Raw genomic sequence first — 20,934 nt, forward strand, 5'->3', positions numbered from 1 at the left:
GAACTTCAGCTTCAGGTTTGACAATGTTTTTTTCTGTATTTGTCAGGAGCCCCTGGATAGTGAGTCTTGTCTCACCTGTAATTGCACAGGTCATGCTGAAATCTTCAGTCACTTTTTCAGCATTACAGCCCGATCAACATTGTAGATCAAAGGTTGGCCTCTAGAGGGAGACAGAAGCCATTTGACTGTGTATAAACGTGTGGTCACAGGGATGTAGCTGATCAGAGCTGAGCAAACCTACAGCTGATGAGTCAGAGATGATGTGTGTGAGACTGGAACATTTATAGGCTTACATATTACAGTACAGTTACAGTAATAAGATTGTCTGGGTCACATCCATCATTAAATTTGACCCAGTTTGTTTTTTTCTTCTGCTCAAATCAGCGTCTGAGAAAAAATAAGATGAGATATGATATGATATATGATGTGATAAGCCCTTATTGAGGCCCTGATGGGAAGTTTGGTTGTAGGACAGAAAAAAAATTACAGATAAAAAGAGAAAATAATAAAATAAGGATAATAAAATAAGTAAAAAATAAACATTAGCAATTAAAAGCCAGATTAAAAAGTCAAAAGTGACAGTACGTGCAACGTGATAGTAGCAGCAAGTCTAGTATTTGTTAAAAAATAAACATGGTTTAATATTTCGCTTTATGTATCCAAGAAAAGCTGTCAGACTCAGACAGAATATTTAAGATTGCACACTGTTTTGAGCAATCCAAAAACTCAAACGTGTCCTGAAAATGATGTAGGATTTGCTCTCCATCATGAAAACCAGTGTCTGAGGCCTGTGCCTCCTTTATTGCAACGAGTGAACACCGCATTGTTACTTTTCACTAATTTTGTTTTTTATTTCTCATTTACACTGATAAAATCAAACTGAAAGTCAATCAGGATGGAAAAGTTTAACCATGGCATGAGGTGAAGTGGAAAGTGCAATACAGTGAGATACCAGAGGGACATCTGTTCAATATTTGTAGTTGTACTTTTACTTGATAAGGGGTGAAAACAGGTATGGCAACATCTGAAGTAACGTGAGTAGAAACTTTAAACTCCGTGCCATAGAAATACGACAAGGGGAAACCAAATTTTAGAGGTGCAGTAGATGTATTAACATAGTAATTAATTAAATTAATTTTGTCGCTGTTGTTTGTAGTAATTGTTTTTAAATCAATGTGGGATCTTGGGGCTTCGCAGGGAGAGCTTATGGAGCTATTTTGTGGGGGGTTTTTCATTTTTTTTTTTTTTTTTTAAGTTTAAAACAATTCAATGTGCAACACTGTTTTGCTATTAAGCTCCAGAAATACTTTGTGGACTACCAAACTTCACTTGACTTTTAATCGACATCAGGGCGAGTAGATAATGACTGAATTTTCATTTTGGGGTGAACTAGACATCAGACAACAAGAGGGCACTAAATAATAGAGGTGCAGTAGATGGAGGCCATTTACAAATGTGTTAATTACAATTTTAATTATTGATAAGATATATCCTGAAAATGAAAGGTGTATTATGCAGTTTTGGGACTGCAACACAATTTCACACTGCTTTACTTTGTTTATATGTGGCGGACCCGGCCACCTTTCTAGCTTCAAACAGTGGTCTGGGGACATTATTTTCCTCTGAGAACAGCCTGTTTATTCAGTTATGAAAAAAATAAACATTTCAGAGTTTGTATTGTTGGCTCTATAATATTGTAAATATTAAAATTCTGAGTTTGAATTTTTTCTCCAAAACTACTAAATATTCGGGCCTTTGTACTAATATTACATTATAGGTATGTGTATGCGCGCGAGTGCATGCGTGCGTGCGTGCGTGTTCGGTTGCTGGGGGGGGTTCGTGTGTTGTTTTGTTTCTGTTCGAATCCGCTCGTGACACTCTGCTGCTTTGATCTCTGATCGGAACCATAGATACCCTGGAAACACAGCTGAGCAGTCACACTACTGGATCTGTCTGGATTGGAAAGCAAGTTTATCAGTTTTCTGCTCGTCGCTGAAGAGTTTTCTCAACTTCATCTCTTCAGAGTCACGCGGGGAAACGTCCATCGCTTGGGGAAAGGGACGCAGATGTTTCGCGGTAAGACTTTTTAATGTGTGGCTTTCATTTTGGGGATTAATATTCACAAAACAAACTAAAAATTCAGCTCAAGTACTGCATTTAAGAACAACTTTGAGGTAGTTGTTGTGCTTTACTTGAGTATTTCCATTTTCAGTCACTGAAGATCTCTTCTGAGTATGAGGAGTTTCTCTAAATGACGTGTATTTCACTGCATTTAGCAACAATAAGTTTGATTTACATATTTCACATGAATATTTAGTCCAACGATATTGTAGCTGCTGAATGTTTGAGTGGATGGACAACACTGTTTATTATAAATCCGCAGATATTAATGCGACACACGAAATCAATTTTTGGGGGGATATTTGGGCCTTGGTAATGATATTACATTATACGTATGTGTATAGTGCGTGCGTGTGTGTGTGTTCGGTTGCTGGGGGGGGGGTCGTGTGTTGCTTTGTTTCTGTTCGAATCCGCTCGTGACACTCTGCTGCTTTGATCTCTGATCGGAACCATAGATACCCTGGAAACACAGCTGAGCAGTCACACTACTGGATCAGTCCGGATTGGAAAACAAGTTTATCAGTTTTCTGCTCGTCGCTGAAGAGTTTTCTCAACTTCATCTCTTCAGAGACACGCGGGGAAACGTCCATCGCTTGTGGAAAGGGACGCAGACACATGTTTCGCGGTAAGATTCTTGTGGTTTCAATCTAGGAAATGTTCAGATCTTGCGTCAAGCAAACAGTGTTTGACTTCTCATCATCTTGTCTTGTCTTGTCTTGTCTTGATTAGGCTATACAAAATGTGATCGCCGAGTGGACGGGAAGGAGTGGAAGCAGGAGGAAACACCTGTTTGCTGTGAAATCCGGAACAAGACGTCTTAAAAGTAGGGATCTACGTGCTGAATATAAACTACACTACTCAAAATCAGGGATATGGGTTCATATATGCATGTTCTTTGTCAAATTTAATGTGTGGCTTTAATTTTGGGGATTAATATTCACAAAACAAACAAAAATTCAGTGTGTGAAACACTAAAATATCCCACTATCCCTGACTCATTTTGAGTAGTGTATGTTTTTCAAAAATTGCTGCTTTCTCTGCTTTCCTCTTTACTCTCTCTCAAATCCAACACACATACACACAGTACATTTCTCCTGATTTTCCTCTTTTTCTGTCTGTACACTCGTCTCTCTCACACTTTAACTCTAAATGTTGTACTTTTGCTCAAGTACTGCACCCAAGAACAACTTTGAGGTCTTGTGCTTTACTTAAGTATTTCCATTTTCTGCTAACTTGACACTTCCTCGTTGTCCTTTTTAATGGATGGCACCGTAGTGCCGTGGAAGAGGGCTGTGTGAGTGTCCTACCGATTCTTTTACAGGTCGGCTCCAACTTTACTGCATGCCACATCGATCATCTTCGTCCGTCTCGGTTCACTGGTTTCTTCCGCCTTTTGACTTCTTGTGAATGTCTCGTTTGTGACTCGTCTGTGTATAAATTTGACCACTGCCACATGTATTTATCGTCCATCTCGGGTCGCTGTTTGCGATATGTCTTCAATTTGGAAGCTGGTCTTTGCTCACTGGCGAGTGGTGTCACAGTCTGCCTATTTTTTTTACTTTTCTGCTGTTGTAATTTCTTTCATTTTTGATATCACGATGTCTGCAGGCCTTGGAAGAGGGTCCCTCTTGTGTGTTTCTTCCCAAGCATCCCTCCAATTTTACCACACGAATGGTTTTTCCGGAGGTTTAGCCTTGCCTACTCGAGGGCGGTGTCGTGATACATAGTTTCCGTTCTTTTATTGTCATACTTTCTGCGTTTGTGACTGTCAAGACACCACCGCACTGTTTTCGATATGTTTTTAAGTTGCTCGGCAAACTAATTTTACAGTGCAATTTTTTAACAGGTCGGCTCCAACTTTAATGCATGCCACATCGATCGTATTTCATTTAATGTCCGTCTCGGTTCACTGGTTTCATTTGCCTTTGGATTTTTTGTGATGGTCTCATATTTGACTGCTCTGTGTGTGAGCTTTCCCACCTCCACATGTATATAATGTCCAATTCGCTTCGCTGGTGTCCATAAGTCTTAAACTTTTTCGGCACTCTAATTTTGATGCAGAATTCTTTCAAAGGCGGCAGCACAGTGGCGCAGTGGTTAGCACTGTTGCCTCACAGCAAGGAGGTCCTGGGTCGAGACTCGGCCTGGCCTCTCTGTGTGGAGTTTGCATGTTCTCCCTGTGTCTGCGTGGGTTCTCTCCGGGTACTCCGGCTTCCTCCCACAATCCAAAGACATGCAAGTTAGGTTATTCGGTCGCACTAACTTGCCCGTAGGTGTTATTGTAAGCGTTAACGGTTGTTTGTCCCTATATGTCAGCCCTGTGATGAACTGGCAGCCCAAAGCAGCTTTCAAGCTTTGCCTGACTGATGCAGTTGGAAGATGATCTTTGCTCACTGGCGAGTGCTGTCACAGTCTGCCTATTTTTTTTTTACTTTTCTGCTGTTGTAATTTCTTTCATTTTTGATATCACGATGTCTGCAGGCCTTGGAAGAGGGTCCCTCTTGTGTGTTTCTTCCCAAGCATCCCTCCAATTTTACCACACAAATGGTTTTTCCGGAGGTTTAGCCTTGCCTACTCGAGAGGGGTGTCGTGATACATAGTTTCCGTTTTTGTATTGTCATAGTTTATAAGTTTGTGACTGTCAAGACACCACCGCACCGTTTTCGATATGTTTTTAATTAGTTCGGCACTCTAATTTTACAGTGCAATTCTTTTACAGGTCGGCTCCAACTTTACTGCATGCCACATCGATCGTATTTCATTTAATGTCCGTCTCGGTTCACTGGTTTCTTCCGCCTTTTGACTTCTTGTGAATGTCTCGTTTGTGACTCCTCTGTGTATAAATTTGACCACTGCCACGTGTATTTATCGTCCATCTCGGGTCGCTGTTTGCGATACGTCTTAAATTTGGAAGCTGGTCTTTGCTCACTGGAGAGTTGTGTCACAGTCTCCCAATTGTTTTCCTGTTCTGCTGTTGTAATTTCTTTTATTTTTGAGATCGCGATGTCTGCAGGCCTTGGAAGAGGGTCCCTCTTGTGTGTTTCTTCCCAAGCATCCCTCCAATTTTACCACACGAATGGTTTTTCCGGAGGTTTAGCCTTGCCTACTCGAGGGGGGTGTCGTGATACATCGTTTCCGTTTTTGCATTGTCATACTTTATGCGTTTGTGACTGTCAAAACACCACCGCACTGTTTTCAATTTGTTTTTAATTCGCTCGGCACTCTAATTTTACAGTGCAATTCTTTTACAGGTCTGCTCCAACTTTACTGCATGCCACATCGATCGTATTTCATTTAATGTCCATCTCAGTTCACTGGTTTCATTCGCCTTTGGATTTTTTGTGATGGTCCCATATTTGACTGCCCTGTGTGTGAGCTTTCCCACCACCACATGTATATAATGTCCAATTCGCTTCGCTGGTGTCCATAAGTCTTAAACTTTTTCGGCACTCTAATTTTGATGCAGAATTCTTTCAAAGGGGGCAGCACGGTGGCGCAGTGGTTAGCACTGTTGCCTCACAGCAAGGAGGTCCTGGGTCGAGACTCGGCCTGGCCTCTCTGTGTGGAGTTTGCATGTTCTCCCTGTGTCTGCGTGGGTTCTCCCCGGGTACTCCGGCTTCCTCCCACAATCCAAAGACATGCAAGTTAGGTTATTCGGTCGCACTAACTTGCCCGTAGGTGTTATTGTAAGCGTTAACGGTTGTTTGTCCCTATATGTCAGCCCTGTGATGAACTGGCAGCCCAAAGCAGCTTTCAAGCTTTGCCTGACTGATGCAGTTGGAAGATGATCTTTGCTCACTGGCGAGTGCTGTCACAGTCTGCCTATTTTTTTTTTTACTTTTCTGCTGTTGTAATTTCTTTCATTTTTGATATCACGATGTCTGCAGGCCTTGGAAGAGGGTCCCTCTTGTGTGTTTCTTCCCAAGCATCCCTCCAATTTTACCACACGAATGGTTTTTCCGGAGGTTTAGCCTTGCCTACTCAAGGGGGGTGTCGTGATACATAGTTTCCGTTTTTTTATTGTCATACTTTCTGCGTTTGTGACTGTCAAAACACCACCGCACTGTTCTCGATATGTTTTTAATTTGCTCGGCAAACTAATTTTACAGTGCAATTCTTTAACAGGTCGGCTCCAACTTTACTGCATGCCACATCGATCGTATTTCATTTAAAGGAATAGTTCACTCCAAAACAAAATTCAGTCATTATCGACTCACCCTCATGCTGGTGAGAAGTCCGGTGTAGTTTCTTATTCCTCAAAGTGCAGCTGGAGACCCGCAGGGCTTCCCTCCGGCAACAATAGTTCATATAACGAGCATAAGTGGTGACCGAGACGAAAAGGTCCATAAAACTACACAAAAACTTTGTAATATTCCTCCAAACTGCTCGTCCGCTGTAATCAAAGTGTCCTGAAGTGGCGACATCCAGAGTTTACTCGAAACGTCGTCATTTAGTAAAATTTTTTAGCCTAAACAGTCACTATACTATAGCTGCCTGGAGGCCCGCTCCGCGTTCACGCGAGTCTCCCTCACAGCGTTTGCACTAGGGAAGCTGCGCCGAACAAGATGAACGAGACTCGCAATAGATACACTCCGGTATTTACATCCAGCTGTGAGCGACCGAGCGACACACAAACACAAGAGGGATCTGCTTGCACTAGTGATTTGAAACTTTGACACTCACAGCAGGATGTAAATACCGGCGGGTATCTATCGCGAGTCTCCTTCATCTTGTCTGGCTCGGCTTCCGTAGTGCAATCGGCGGTGAGGGGAGACTCCCGTGAATGCGGAGCGTGCCTCCAGGCAGATATAGCATAGTGACTGTTTAGGCTATAAAAATGTACTAAATGACGTTGTTTCGAGTAAACTCTGGATGTCGCCACTTCAGGACACTTGGATTGCAGCGGACGAGCAGCATGAAGGAATATTACTAAGTTTTTGTGTAGTTTTATGGACCTTTTCCTCTCGGGCACAATTGACGCTTGTTATATGGATTGTTCCTGCCGGAGGGTACCCCGGCAGGTCTCCAGCTGCACTTTGAGGAATAAGAAACAACACCGGACTTCTCACCAGCATGAGGGTTAGTCGATAATGAGTGAATTTCGTTCTAGAGTGAACAATTCATTTAATGTCCGTCTCGGTTCACTGGTTTCATTCGCCTTTGGATTTTTTGTGATGGTCTCATATTTGACTGCTCTGTGTGTGAGCTTTCCCACCGCCACATGTATATAATGTCCAATTCGCTTCGCTGGTGTCCATAAGTCTTAAACTTTTTCGGCACTCTAATGCTGCCTTCATGTGCTATGGTACAGATGGTATTTTCCACTTGTGATCTGGTATTTACCAGTGCGTTGTGTTCATGTGTTTTTGTTGTTGTACAGAGAAAATAAAGATGGTGGACACACAGATTCAGGCTTGTTAGCATCTGCTCTGGGGAGGTAAAACCAAACCATAATGGTATTTTAAAAACTGACACCGAGTGTTAACGCATCATATTACAATTGTCAATGGAGCAACACTTTATAGGCTACAAAAACTATCCACTAACAGCAGCAAAACACGTTTAGTAGTGTACATTGCTTACCATTCACGAATCTTCCGTTGCTCGCCGCCATGTTGAAAAGGTGAAAGGTTATCTCATCTCGGCAACTCGGGCATCAAAAAATTCTACGAGTTGCCCAGTGGAAAATACCACATGAGAGGGTGTTCATGTGCACTTTTCATGTCGTCTTTTGGTATTTACCATAAATACCATAGCACATGAAGGCACCATAATTTTGATGCAGAATTCTTTCAAAGGGGGCAGCACGGTGGCGCAGTGGTTAGCACTGTTGCCTCACAGCAAGGAGGTCCTGGGCCGAGACTCGGCCTGGCCTCTCTGTGTGGAGTTTGCATGTTCTCCCTGTGTCTGCGTGGGTTCTCTCCGGGTACTCCGGCTTCCTCCCACAATCCAAAGACATGCAAGTTAGGTTATTCGGTCGCACTAACTTGCCCGTAGGTGTTATGGTAAGCGTTAACGGTTGTTTGTCCCTATATGTCAGCCCTGTGATGAGCTGGCAGCCCAAAGCAGCTTTCAAGCTTTGCCTGACTGATGCAGTTGGAAGATGATCTTTGCTCACTGGCGAGTGCTGTCACAGTCTGCCTATTTTTTTTTACTTTTCTGCTGTTGTAATTTCTTTCATTTTTGATATCACGATGTCTGCACGCCTTGGAAGAGGGTCCCTCTTGTGTGTTTCTTCCCAAGCATCCCTCCAATTTTACCACACAAATGGTTTTTCCGGAGGTTTAGCCTTGCCTACTCGAGGGCGGTGTCGTGATACATAGTTTCCGTTTTTGTATTGTCATCGTTTATACGTTTGTGACTGTCAAGACACCACTGCACCGGTTTCGATATGTTTTTTATTTGCTCGGCACTCTAATTTTACAGTGCAATTCTTTTACAGGTCGGCTCCAACTTTACTGCATGCCACATCGATCGTATTTCATTTAATGTCCGTCTCGGTTCACTGGTTTCTTCCGCCTTTTGACTTCTTGTGAATGTCTCGTTTGTGACTCCTCTGTTTATAAATTTGACCACTGCCACGTGTATTTATCGTCCATCTCGGGTCGCTGTTTGCGATACGTCTTAAATTTGGAAGCTGGTCTTTGCTCACTGGAGAGTGGTGTCACAGTCTCCCAATTGTTTTCCTGTTCTGCTGTTGTAATTTCTTTTATTTTTGATATCACGATGTCTGCAGGCCTTGGAAGAGGGTCCCTCTTGTGTGTTTCTTCCCAAGCATCCCTCCAATTTTACCACCAGATGGTTTTTCCGGAGGTTTAGCCTTGCCTACTCGAGGGCGGTGTCGTGATACATAGTTTCCGTTTTTTTATTGTCATACTTTCTGCGTTTGTGACTGTCAAGACACCACCGCACTGTTTTCGATATGTTTTTAAGTTGCTCTGCAAACTAATTTTACAGTGCAATTTTTTAACAGGTCGGCTCCAACTTTAATGCATGCCACATCGATCGTATTTCATTTAATGTCCGTCTCGGTTCATTGGTTTCATTCGCCTTTGGATTTTTTGTGATGGTCCCATATTTGACTGCCCTGTGTGTGAGCTTTCCCACCGCCACATGTATATAATGTCCAATTCGCTTCGCTGGTGTCCATAAGTCTTAAACTTTTTCGGCACTCTTATTTTGATGCAGAATTCTTTCAAAGGGGGCAGCACGGTGGCGCAGTGGTTAGCACTGTTGCCTCACAGCAAGGAGGTCCCGGGTCGAGACTCGGCCTGGCCTCTCTGTGTGGAGTTTGCATGTTTCCCTGTGTCTGCGTGGGTTCTCCCCGGGTACTCCAGCTTCCTCCCACAATCCAAAGACATGCAAGTTAGGTTATTCGGTCGCACTAACTTGCCCGTAGGTGTTATGGTAAGCGTTAACGGTTGTTTGTCCCTATATGTCAGCCCTGTGATGAGCTGGCAGCCCAAAGCAGCTTTCAAGCTTTGCCTGACTGATGCAGTTGGAAGATGATCTTTGCTCACTGGCGAGTGCTGTCACAGTCTGCCTATTTTTTTTTACTTTTCTGCTGTTGTAATTTCTTTCATTTTTGATATCACGATGTCTGCACGCCTTGGAAGAGGGTCCCTCTTGTGTGTTTCTTCCCAAGCATCCCTCCAATTTTACCACACAAATGGTTTTTCCGGAGGTTTAGCCTTGCCTACTCGAGGGCGGTGTCGTGATACATAGTTTCCGTTTTTGTATTGTCATCGTTTATACGTTTGTGACTGCCAGGACACCACTACACCGGTTTCGATATGTTTTTTATTTGCTCGGCACTCTAATTTTACAGTGCAATTCTTTTACAGGTCGGCTCCAACTTTACTGCATGCCACATCGATCGTATTTCATTTAATGTCCGTTTCGGTTCACTGGTTTCTTCCGCCTTTTGACTTCTTGTGAATGTCTCGTTTGTGACTCCTCTGTGTATAAATTTGACCACTGCCACGTGTATCTATCGTCCATCTCGGGTCGCTGTTTGCGATACGTCTTAAATTTGGAAGCTGGTCTTTGCTCACTGGAGAGTGGTGTCACAGTCTCCCAATTGTTTTCCTGTTCTGCTGTTGTAATTTCTTTTATTTTTGATATCGCGATGTCTGCACGCCTTGGAAGAGGGTCCCTCTTGTGTGTTTCTTCCCAAGCATCCCTCCAATTTTACCACACGAATGGTTTTTCAGGAGGTTTAGCCTTGCCTACTTGAGGGGGGTGTCGTGATACATAGTTTCCGTTTTTGTATTGTCATACTTTATGCGTTTGTGACTGTCAAAACACCACCGCACTGTTTTCAATATGTTTTTAATTCGCTCGGCACTCTAATTTTACAGTGCAATTCTTTTACAGGTCTGATCCAACTTTACGGCATGCCACATCGATCGTATTTCATTTAATGTCCGTCTCGGTTCACTGGTTTCATTCGCCTTTGGATTTTTTGTGATGGTCCCATATTTGACTGCCCTGTGTGTGAGCTTTCCCACCGCCACATGTATATAATGTCCAATTCGCTTCGCTGGTGTCCATAAGTCTTAAACTTTTTCGGCACTCTTATTTTGATGCAGAATTCTTTCAAAGGGGGCAGCACGGTGGCGCAGTGGTTAGCACTGTTGCCTCACAGCAAGGAGGTCCTGGGTCGAGACTCGGCCTGGCCTCTCTGTGTGGACTTTGCATGTTCTCCCTGTGTCTGCGTGGGTTCTCCCCGGGTACTCCAGCTTCCTCCCACAATCCAAAGACATGCAAGTTAGGTTATTCGGTCGCACTAACTTGCCCGTAGGTGTTATTGTAAGCGTTAACGGTTGTTTGTCCCTATATGTCAGCCCTGTGATGAACTGGCAGCCCAAAGCAGCTTTCAAGCTTTGCCTGACTGATGCAGTTGGAAGATGATCTTTGCTCACTGGCGAGTGCTGTCACAGTCTGCCTATTTTTTTTACTTTTCTGCTGTTGTAATTTCTTTCATTTTTGATATCACGATGTCTGCACGCCTTGGAAGAGGGTCCCTCTTGTGTGTTTCTTCCCAAGCATCCCTCCAATTTTACCACACAAATGGTTTTTCCGGAGGTTTAGCCTTGCCTACTCGAGGGGGGTGTCGTGATACATAGTTTCCGTTTTTTTATTGTCATACTTTATACGTTTGTGACTGTCAAAACACCACCGCACCATTTTCGATATGTTTTTTATTTGCTCGGCACTCTAATTTTACAGTGCAATTCTTTTACAGGTCGGCTCCAACTTTACTGCATGCCACATCGATCGTATTTCATTTAATGTCCGTCTCGGTTCACTGGTTTCTTCCGCCTTTTGACTTCTTGTGAATGTCTCGTTTGTGACTCCTCTGTGTATAAATTTGACCACTGCCACGTGTGTTTATCATCCATTTGGGGTCGCTGTTTGCGATACGTCTTAAATTTGGAAGCTGGTCTTTGCTCACTGGAGAGTGGTGTCACAGTCTCCCAATTGACACGAGCAGTATGAAGGAATATTACTAAGTTTTTGTGTAGTTTTTTTATTGTCATACTTTCTGCGTTTGTGATTGTCAAAACACCACCGCACTGTTTTCGATATGTTTTTAATTTGCTCGGCACTCTAATTTTACAGTGCAATTCTTTAACAGGTCTGCTCCAACTTTACTGCATGCCACATCGATCATCTTTCTTTGAACGTCCGTCTCGGTTCACTGGTTTCTTCCGCCTTTTGACTTCTTGTGAATGTCTTGTTTGTGACTCCTCTGTGTATAAATTTGACCACTGCCACGTGTATTTATCGTCCATCTCGGGTCGCTGTTTGCGATATTTGGAAGCTGGTCTTTGCTCACTGGAGAGTGGTGTCACAGTCTGCCTATTTTTTTTTACTTTTCTGCTGTTGTAATTTCTTTCATTTTTGATATCACGATGTCTGCAGGCCTTGGAAGAGGGTCCCTCTTGTGTGTTTCTTCCCAAGCATCCCTCCAATTTTACCACACGAATGGTTTTTCCGGAGGTTTAGCCTTGCCTACTCGAGGGGGGTGTCGTGATACATAGTTTCCATTTTTTTTGTGTCATACTTTCTGCGTTTGTGACTGTCAAAACACCACCGCACCGTTTTCGATATGTTTTTAATTTGCTCGGCACTCTAATTTTACAGTGCAATTCTTTAACAGGTCGGCTCCAACTTTACTGCATGCCACATCGATCATCTTTCTTTGAACGTCCGTCTCGGTTCACTGGTTTCTTCCGCCTTTTGGCTTCTTGTGAATGTCTCGTTTGTGACTCCTCTGTGTATAAATTTGACCACTGCCACGTGTATTTATCGTCCATCTCGGGTCGCTGTTTGCGATACGTCTTAAATTTGGAAGCTGGTCTTTGCTCACTGGAGAGTGGTGTCGCAGTTTCCCAATTGTTTTCCTGTTCTGCTGTTGTAATTTCTTTTATTTTTGATATCACGATGTCTGCACGCCTTGGAAGAGGGTCCCTCTTGTGTGTTTCTTCCCAAGCATCCCTCCAATTTTACCACACAAATGGTTTTTCCAGAGGTTTAGCCTTGCCCACTCGAGGGCGGTGTCGTGATACATAGTTTCCGTTTTTTTATTGTCATACTTTATACGTTTGTGACTGTCAAGACACCACCGCACCGTTCTCGATATGTTTTTAATTAGTTCGGCACTCTAATTTTACAGCGCAATTCTTTAACAGGTCTGCACAACCTTTTCCTCATCAATGCAGGTGTTGGAAGCTGATCTTTGCTCACGGGAGACTGGTGTCCCAATCTGTCTATTTTTTTCTCTGTTCTGCTGTTGTAATGTCACAATGTCTGCAAGTCTTTAATGCCCCATCCAAAAATCTCTTTTCCAGGTCTTCTGCCCCCATAGTTTTTTTGCATTGTTTTCTGTAATTGATTGCAAAATCCTAACACCTCTTCTGTTATGTGCTTTTGTGTGAATGGTATTTGGACACGGAGATACCATCTGACAGACTACACCTTCATACTTGTAGTATGAAGGTGTAGTCTGTCTCCTTTCCAGGTCTACCAGGGAGGTTTTATGGCCGAGGTCCTGTGAGCTCCAGTGGCATCTAGAGAGTTCTCTCTGTCTTCCACTTGCTGATATTTTGTAAGTTCTCAACTTGCTTTTCTATGTAAAGTGTAAATGTTCTGGGTATATGTTATGTCCAATCTTAGAGTTTTTTCTTGCATTATGTTATCTTTGATTCATATTATCTTTGTATGAATGGTGTCTGAGTTTTGCCTCGAGTGTGACTGTGTTGTCTATCTTCTTTCCAGGTCTACAAAGGAAGTTTGGTGGTTGAGGTCCTATCAGCTCTTGTGGAAACTGGAAGTTGCTCTGCGTCTTCCACTTATTTTATTTTCGTTAAAATATAACTTTTTACATTTACTCAGAACAGTGCATTTATTGTTTCTATTATTAGTTCTCCATTGCAATTCGACCGCTGCAATTGAAGTTTGAACATACAGCATGGCACATATGGAGAGCTAATCCCTGAGGTTTCACAATTTTTTTTCCCGTTAAAGGGTTTTTATGTGGACTTCCTCATTTGGACCAAATTTTTGGCACATGATAATAAACTAAGAGTTCTCTGAAAACAAACTTGTATTTTGTACACATTTGAATAAAATTAACTTGACTTGAAATGCTTGGGTACCTCCATAAAGAAATAAACAACCTGGAAAAGTTAAAATGCCAATATGTTTGAAAAAGGATCAATGTGTTTGTAATCCATTGTTAATCCAGCCTTTCCAGTCAAAGTATGTGTTGGGACAACATGTAAAGGTAATTTCTTTTATGTAAGAAATTCCCACATTTCCAAGTGTTACAGTAACAGCTGTTAAGAAGGAAAAAACAGAAACAATGTCTGCACACCAACATTATTTTATTACATTTCAATGCAAGACTACAAACTAAGGCATTACAGTGCCGCACTTTGGTTTTCAAGGAAGGTCTTTGTTAACGTTACTGTAACTGCTCAATATATAAAGTCTAAAATAAAAACATGTTTACTGAAGTACCTGGGTAAAACATTGGTAATGAGATAACTCCCTGAGAAACCTTTCAGTGTGTACGTATAGCAACTGACCTAAAACCTCCAATTCATTAATTAAGACTGAAAAAACAAAATCTTTATTAAAGATTTCACACAAATTTAAAGGTCCCACACAAGATTTATTTCCAGAGTCAGCTAAGAAACCAAATACTGTAGGAACTTTTTTTAGTTCAAACATCCTCCTGAAAAATCTTGCAATATGAATCCATCCAGCACCTTCAAGTACCTTGGTACTCGTGTTTGCAGTATCCAACATACAGAGGCTCTGCTTGGATGCCACGTCTTGAAGAGATATGGAAGCAGAAACATCAGAATGTAATAAAGCAGACGTTATGAGAAAGCACTGAGTATCTTGTCTCTTTGCTTATACCATCAACCTAAGTTCTTTAAAGGGCTTGGATAGAAAAGGTTAAAGTACCTCAGGAGCTGGCAGCGAAAGTCTTGCAAACGAGGAAATGCTTTGTCCACACTGGAGGTCTGCGTCTCATCACTCCACAGTCTCTCTGCTACAGCACTCGCCCTTGGCCTGTGATTTTGGGTGCAACCAGTTGTTATTTTAAATGATTTCATGCAACTGTTGCTGCACTTACTATACTAGGTTGTGTAGTTTGGTGATTTTAGACTCATACCAAAGGTGTGGAGTGAGATTGGTGGCATCAACATATTCTCCCCACACACAGACCTCACCCCCTATCACCAGCTTTTTCTGCTCCTCACTACCTGTAAAGGGACAGTTAAAAAAAATGGTTTAATCACATGATGGGTTTTAATTAATGGCTATTAGGCTGTTAATGAGTTTATTACCAAACACAAGTACTGACCTCAAATTTTTTCACACCACTTCAAGTCAAAACTCAGCACGTCAATGTTAAAATTACACTCTATAATGGACAATTCCCATTGGCAGCTCCCATCACAAGACAAGTATCATCACCAGTACAACCCTGAACCAGTTTATAATTGTATGTGATTTAACTTGGTCATGCACACACCAGAAAAGTTCTGTGGCTGCACGGTGTAGAAGTTGCGCCAGTCCTGGCCATATGAAATGTGGTTGATGTACCATGGAGCAGCCAGCAGGACCCTCATGCCAGCTTTTGTAATCCTGCTGAGCTCTGCCTTATATTCAACTGGGACGCCCTTCCAGATGTGCAGCATTGTGTCCTTAGGAATCTGAGCAGGGTGACAAATGACATACTGTCTCGTTCCTCTGTGCTATATTGCTGCTGACCCAGTATTTTAAAACTGATTAATCTGTTTACATTCTGTGTTTTATATCTGAGAATAGACCTATTTAAAAAATCCTTAATGAGCTCTCATAGCAACGGCAAGCTCTTACCTAGAGACAGTTTATAGAATTTGTACCTGTCTTCTGAGGCAAAGTATCTGAACTGAAATTGGTTCTTATTCAGCAAAAGCATAATCTTCCTTAAAAGTAGGCTGTTAATAAACTAAAGGCCTTGTCTGAATATCCTTTCTCAAAAATGTCATCATCTTGGAACTAACCAAGGAGAGTACAAGGCAAACTGAATTGTATAAATCTATATTTTCTACAGAAAAAAATGCTTTTAAAACCTATTCATTTCCATGCAGTACATTTTTCATATCTGTCTGTGATCTGTGATTTTACGTTTGTACGGCACAATTTTATCCTCACTGAAATCATCAAAGTCAGTGTTTAGGAGACAAGTGAGCATTTAGCCATGGGGCTGGACATCAAACAGCATTGTGAGCTTATAGCACAGCAAACACACCTCTCTGTAGCTGTGTCCCAATTCCATACTGCATAATAATTCTAAGTTGATTTGAGTATTCACACCTATAAAAGTGATTTAAAAAATATGTACGAATATACAATATATATATATATATACATTTGTATACAGTACATTTTGTATACAATCAATATACAATAGGGATTCGGTACACAGAGTATATCTGCAAAATTGATGCATGGACCACCTCATCACGACCTAGTAGTATGGCTACAAGTAAAACATACTGTTGCTCTAAAAGTAAAAAGCATTGGCCACATAAATCCTATATTTTACAGGAAGTCCAGTTTTACCTCTAAAACTTATAAGAGACAAAAACCACAGCAGACAGCACCATCTCAACCACTCGCAGCACACAGGTTTCTGACCCTTGAATGCAAGGGGCCACACAGTGTAGTAGCGTGCCCAGTTGTGTGTGGGTCCTGGCTGGTCCAGATACCATGGAGAGGCCAAAATCACCCTGAGCCCTGCTTTGACCACCCTGCGCACTTCGCACAGGTAACAGCCGTCTCTCCATACCTGCACCACTGACAGAGAGGTACGCTGCAACACAAATGCTTTAGACTATCAGACTTAGATGAACTGGTAGTATAATATGTTCGCACGGTGTGATTTGTTGGGGTGTACTTACTCGTTCATGGTAGTCAAACACATCCTGCCACACGACAGAGGTTTTGTTGAGAGCTGAAGTGATATTCACAATGCTGGTGGACATAGAGACAAACATGACGTGACATTAATGTGTTGGTTGGTGTGTTTCCCCGAGTTTTCTACATTGCATTTTCCCCTTTACAACCTACCTCTCTATGTAGAATGCCTCCAGTTTGGTGAAGTCTTCTCCAAATCCCATCTTCTGCATGAACACTCGGACATCAGGGTTGGATCGCCTAAGGAAATGGACAGTGGGACTCATTTATGTATAATTGCATGTACATAAATGAGTCCCACTGTCCATTGCTGATTTTAAAGCACATTTTAGGTTTTTTTTCTTTTTCATAATTTTAAGTACATGTACCTAAATGCACTACCTGAGACAAGATATACATTTGTTTGTTTTCTTAATTTTATATGTATATACATATATATATATATATATATATATATATATATATATATAGATAGATAGATAGATAGATAGATTAAATAAGTGGCGGGGATCATGGGAGTTGCAGTCTTCATTGTTAAACAAACTCAATTGCTAATGAAATTCTATCTACATGTCTCAGGCAAAAATGTTCTTGAAAAGAGTCGTTATAAAGTTTTATTGACGTCATGGTTCATCACATTCGCTGACTTTTTCCTAACTCAGGTTATAGCGACAGGCGACCAAATATAATGCACCATCACCTTGAGTAAAATAATGGATTTCATTGAATTTTAACTTCTGGGATAATATAAAATAAAAGAAATATAGAAAATTCAGAACAAAAGTCTGGTTGCTTTTCGACATTTAAATGCAGAATTGTTACATATTATATCTTTCATAAGTGTTAGTGCTCAAATGACAGATTCCCATTTTAACATCAAATTAAGTGCCATATTTTCTGAAACTATTAGTCTTTTATCAATTACTTTACATTGAGTGTATGTCTTTAAGCACACTGTTTCTTAAACTACAATTGGTTTGGTTCTTTTTATGTGGACAAACTTTAATTTTGTTGTGTATTTTATCACACATGGTTAAAGGTGACTCCTCATTATGAGGAGATCATAATGATTTTTTAATAACCTGTATGTTTTTGTCTAAAATCATACTTATATCAACACTCATTCATTAAAAAATGGTATCTTAAAATTAATTCAGGTATGGAATTCACTCTCAAACATATCGGTGATGATCTAGCTAACTGACTATAAGCTTCTACTTTTAGGGACCACTTTCTGCTATGACAACAGATTAGTCCAGATTAATTTTAAGCCAGCTTTGAAGAGCCAAAAAAAACCAGACTGATGTCAAATTGTCTAAAATGTAATCTTGATAATTAAGTTATCCGCGTACAAAGAACAGTGCCCAGGATGAAATCATTAACAGTCAGCAGGCATTTAAATGATCAGTCACATTTCAGCTTACCAGCAGTAAAAGTCAACCTCATCCCCTCCTAAGTGGATATAGGAATCAGGAAACACTGAAGACACTTCTTTAAATAGTCTCGCCATGAACCGGTACGTGGAGGGTAACGCTGGATTAACAGGACCAAACGTACCTGAAGGGGTGCCCCCTCTGTAGCAGGGAGTTAACAGGTCAGGCTGCCCTAGGGTTAAATGGTAGTCAGTCAGATTTAGTTCATTGTATTTCAGCATTGTATTTAAATATATTTCTTGAATTGTCTTGTGTGTTACTGCAACTGATGTAGCAAAGAGTCCTCCAGATAAGAAGTGAGTCAAACTCGAGATTCAGTACATTTCCATTTATAGGTCTGGCTTGCAGGTTTAGCGGACAGAATTCCTGTCGAACCAAATCGGGCAGAATGCCAAATACTTCATATGTTGAAGATCAAGGAGCTGACATGATTTGGATAAAACAGTTGTTTTTGATGAAATGTGTCTCATTTGGTGATTTAATTTTACCTTTTCCCCAAGATTTGGTGTGGCCGGGTGAATCAAACTCAGGCAGGACCCTTATTCCCCACAGCCTGGCATATGAGATCACCCTTCTCACATCTGACTGTGTGTAGATGTGAGTCATCGGGTGGAAAGCCCCCTGAATCAGAGCCAGAATCCTTTGTTCAGGGTGGATGCAACTTTTCAGCATTTTCCTACCTCTTGCATGTAGTTTGCCTAGTTAAAAATCTAAGATAAAATAAAATATCCTTTCCCGAAATGTTCACATGACAAATTACAGTGAATTTGAAGGGTCACGATGCTCATGACTTGAGGCATGACATAACAGCCCTCTTTATTCTCCACACATACCTTACTGGAAAGGTCTGGGAATGTGCTGCTCTGGTAAGGGAAGGAGGGGTCATCAACAATGTGCCAATGAAACACATTGAACTTATTGTAGGCCATTGCATCCTAACAAGAAAGATATAGGTTAATTCCACTGATGACGTGTGTGAGCAGAAGGCTGATGTTCATGTTATGTTAGCAGATCATTACCAGAGTTTTTAAAATGGCCTGCACAGGTAAGAAGTGGCGTGAGGTGTCCAACAATATCCCCCTGAATTGAAACCTGGGGAAGTCCTGAATTTCTGTCTTGTTCACAAAATACTAAAAGGAGAAACAACAAGAAAAAAATTGTTCGATTTAACTGACCAATCAAGCAACATGATGAGATTGTGTATTCAAGAAGTAATGGCCTTTTGAGTTTTAGAAAAATCTGACTTACTGAGCCAAAATCATCTTGATACACCAGCTGACTGAAAGTTTCCAGACCTGTGCTTAATCAGAAGATAAGACAAGATAGACCTTTATTAATCCCAAGATTGCAACAATATTCAGAGTACAATATAAGAAAACTAACCCTTTTCTTGGTGCTCATTGTACACAGGTTCTATTTTATTTATGCATATTCTTCAAAAGTATATCAGCTGTAATCACCTCTTACAGCTCCCCAAACGGTTTCCGCATTAAGAGATGCTTTTCCTGCAGAGACACTCAGATTGTCTGGAACACAAATAGGAACCAGTTAGATAATCCAGCTATCTGCTGTGCTGCCATTGCGACCATTATGTGTGGTGCTGTGGCTCAGATACATGTGCTGATTAATACTTACATCTCTCAGAAGAGTCCTCATTCGGGTAACTCTCACAATCACCATGGTCAACGCTGATCTCCACAATGAACGGTTTATGCTTCCTGAATCCCAGAACACCATCTGCTGTAGGTCAAACAAGTGAAATTATTACACTCACTAGTTGCTGTGTTGCACTTCTATATTGACCATCTTACAGCCTGACTGCCTTAATTCTCTAACCTATGGTATTTTTTTAAAAACACAGACATGATGCTGTGCTACTCTCTGGTCTACTGTTATTGTGGGGTTTTAGAGTAGATAGGCCTACACTACCTGGGTGATGAATTGCTGTCTTTACAAAGCCCATTGATCTACTTTGAAAGCCAACGTGACTGACAGAACATTCACAACAAAACAGTGAGCCCTTTGCTCTATATTTGTATCCATTCATAAAGCAGTCTTACATGTGTGAATCACCAGCCATAAGCCACTTTTTACATATTTGTTAGGCCTATACATATAGCCAGGTTTTACATTTTATAATGGTAGCATAGCAAATTCTGATCCCATATAAATTATGACACAGTCCTATAGTTCTGTTACAAACTACAACAACAAGAAGTTTAACTCTCAGTACCTTTGTGAGAAGCCTACTAACATTATTTCTTGGTATGACTGGACCTTGTATCTCCAGCAAGGTTTAAAATCTTACTTTCATATTACCATAGTTCTCCACACTTTTAATTCCACTTTACTTTATCACCTACCAGAATGGTAATCTGGAAAGATAAGAGAAAAGTATCTCTTAAAAGCAGTATCCAGAACAGAGCAGCCCTGCTGTGCAGCTGATTGTCTTCCGTAAACAAAGTAGAAATCCTTTGAGTTCACTGGGTATCGCTCCGGTGAGGAGATGAAAGCCTGTGGTAATGGCCATACTCCCTCCACTGCGTGTCGGCCACACTGGGCGATAATTAGTAATAGCAAATACAGATTTGAACGAGTGTGTCGTCCAGGAGTAACCATAAACATGACGTCCATAACACTGGATCCGATGGCACAGCACTGTCAGACCGTACCAGTCAGGTGCCTCTGGGCATGCAGTCATGTGACTGAGGCCACAAGGTGTGGGTGTGTTTTTTTTTTCTTCCTATTTTGTGTAGCAGTCTATACAGTTATTACGTTTTATATATACATATTTAAGAGACATATTCTGGGGGGTTATATACTTTTTTGTATTATTCATAGTTTTGCAGTTACATAATTATGTGAAAACTGTGTAAGACTAAAAAAAAAAAAGGGC

General features: G+C 41.3%; 1 protein-coding gene and 2 long non-coding RNA genes across 8 annotated transcripts; 2 read left to right on the forward strand and 1 right to left on the reverse strand.

The window, feature by feature from the left end:
- The first annotated feature begins 1,804 nt into the window (after positions 1 to 1,804).
- LOC311263657 lies at positions 1,805 to 6,317 on the forward strand. Its single transcript, XR_014623376.1, has 3 exons — positions 1,805 to 2,076; positions 2,577 to 2,746; positions 2,851 to 6,317. It is a non-coding gene; the product is annotated as an uncharacterized lncRNA (long non-coding RNA).
- Positions 6,318 to 7,898: 1,581 nt separating this feature from the next.
- On the forward strand, positions 7,899 to 13,516 carry LOC311263658. Its single transcript, XR_014623377.1, has 2 exons — positions 7,899 to 13,234; positions 13,405 to 13,516. It is a non-coding gene; the product is annotated as an uncharacterized lncRNA (long non-coding RNA).
- On the reverse strand, positions 12,239 to 20,783 carry hexa (hexosaminidase A (alpha polypeptide)). Of its 6 annotated transcripts, none has more exons than XM_084363876.1 (14): positions 20,402 to 20,783; positions 19,674 to 19,775; positions 19,499 to 19,564; positions 19,287 to 19,333; positions 19,058 to 19,168; positions 18,872 to 18,973; positions 18,527 to 18,659; positions 18,030 to 18,210; positions 16,759 to 16,845; positions 16,590 to 16,662; positions 15,176 to 15,356; positions 14,813 to 14,903; positions 14,602 to 14,709; positions 12,239 to 14,465 (listed from the first exon to the last, which is right to left on the reverse strand). In XM_084363876.1, exons 1-14 carry the CDS (start codon positions 20,670 to 20,672, stop codon positions 14,402 to 14,404), a joined length of 1,617 nt encoding a protein of 538 aa, XP_084220002.1. In that variant the 5' UTR covers positions 20,673 to 20,783; the 3' UTR covers positions 12,239 to 14,401. The 6 variants fall into 6 exon arrangements, with proteins under 6 accessions (XP_084220002.1, XP_084220001.1, XP_084220006.1 ...); XM_084363875.1 differs by having other exon boundaries at positions 19,674 to 19,778; XM_084363880.1 differs by lacking the exons at positions 19,674 to 19,775; positions 20,402 to 20,783 and having other exon boundaries at positions 19,287 to 19,338; positions 19,499 to 19,526.
- Positions 20,784 to 20,934: the final 151 nt, after the last annotated feature.

This window comes from Pagrus pagrus (genome assembly GCF_965226575.1).
Source record: "Pagrus pagrus genome assembly, chromosome: 10".
Lineage (NCBI taxonomy): Eukaryota > Metazoa > Chordata > Actinopteri > Spariformes > Sparidae > Pagrus > Pagrus pagrus.

Excerpts from the sequence above, each read along its gene's own strand:
- hexa (XM_084363875.1), bottom strand. The coding sequence starts at position 20,672 with ATGGACGTCATGTTTATGGTTACTCCTGGACGACACACTCGTTCAAAT. Across the intron at positions 19,565-19,673 it reads TGAGGACTCTTCTGAGAGAT|ACAATCTGAGTGTCTCTGCA; the intron begins GTAAGTATTAAT and ends TTTGTGTTCCAG. Across the intron at positions 19,169-19,286 it reads ATCAAGATGATTTTGGCTCA|TATTTTGTGAACAAGACAGA; the intron begins GTAAGTCAGATT and ends TTCTCCTTTTAG.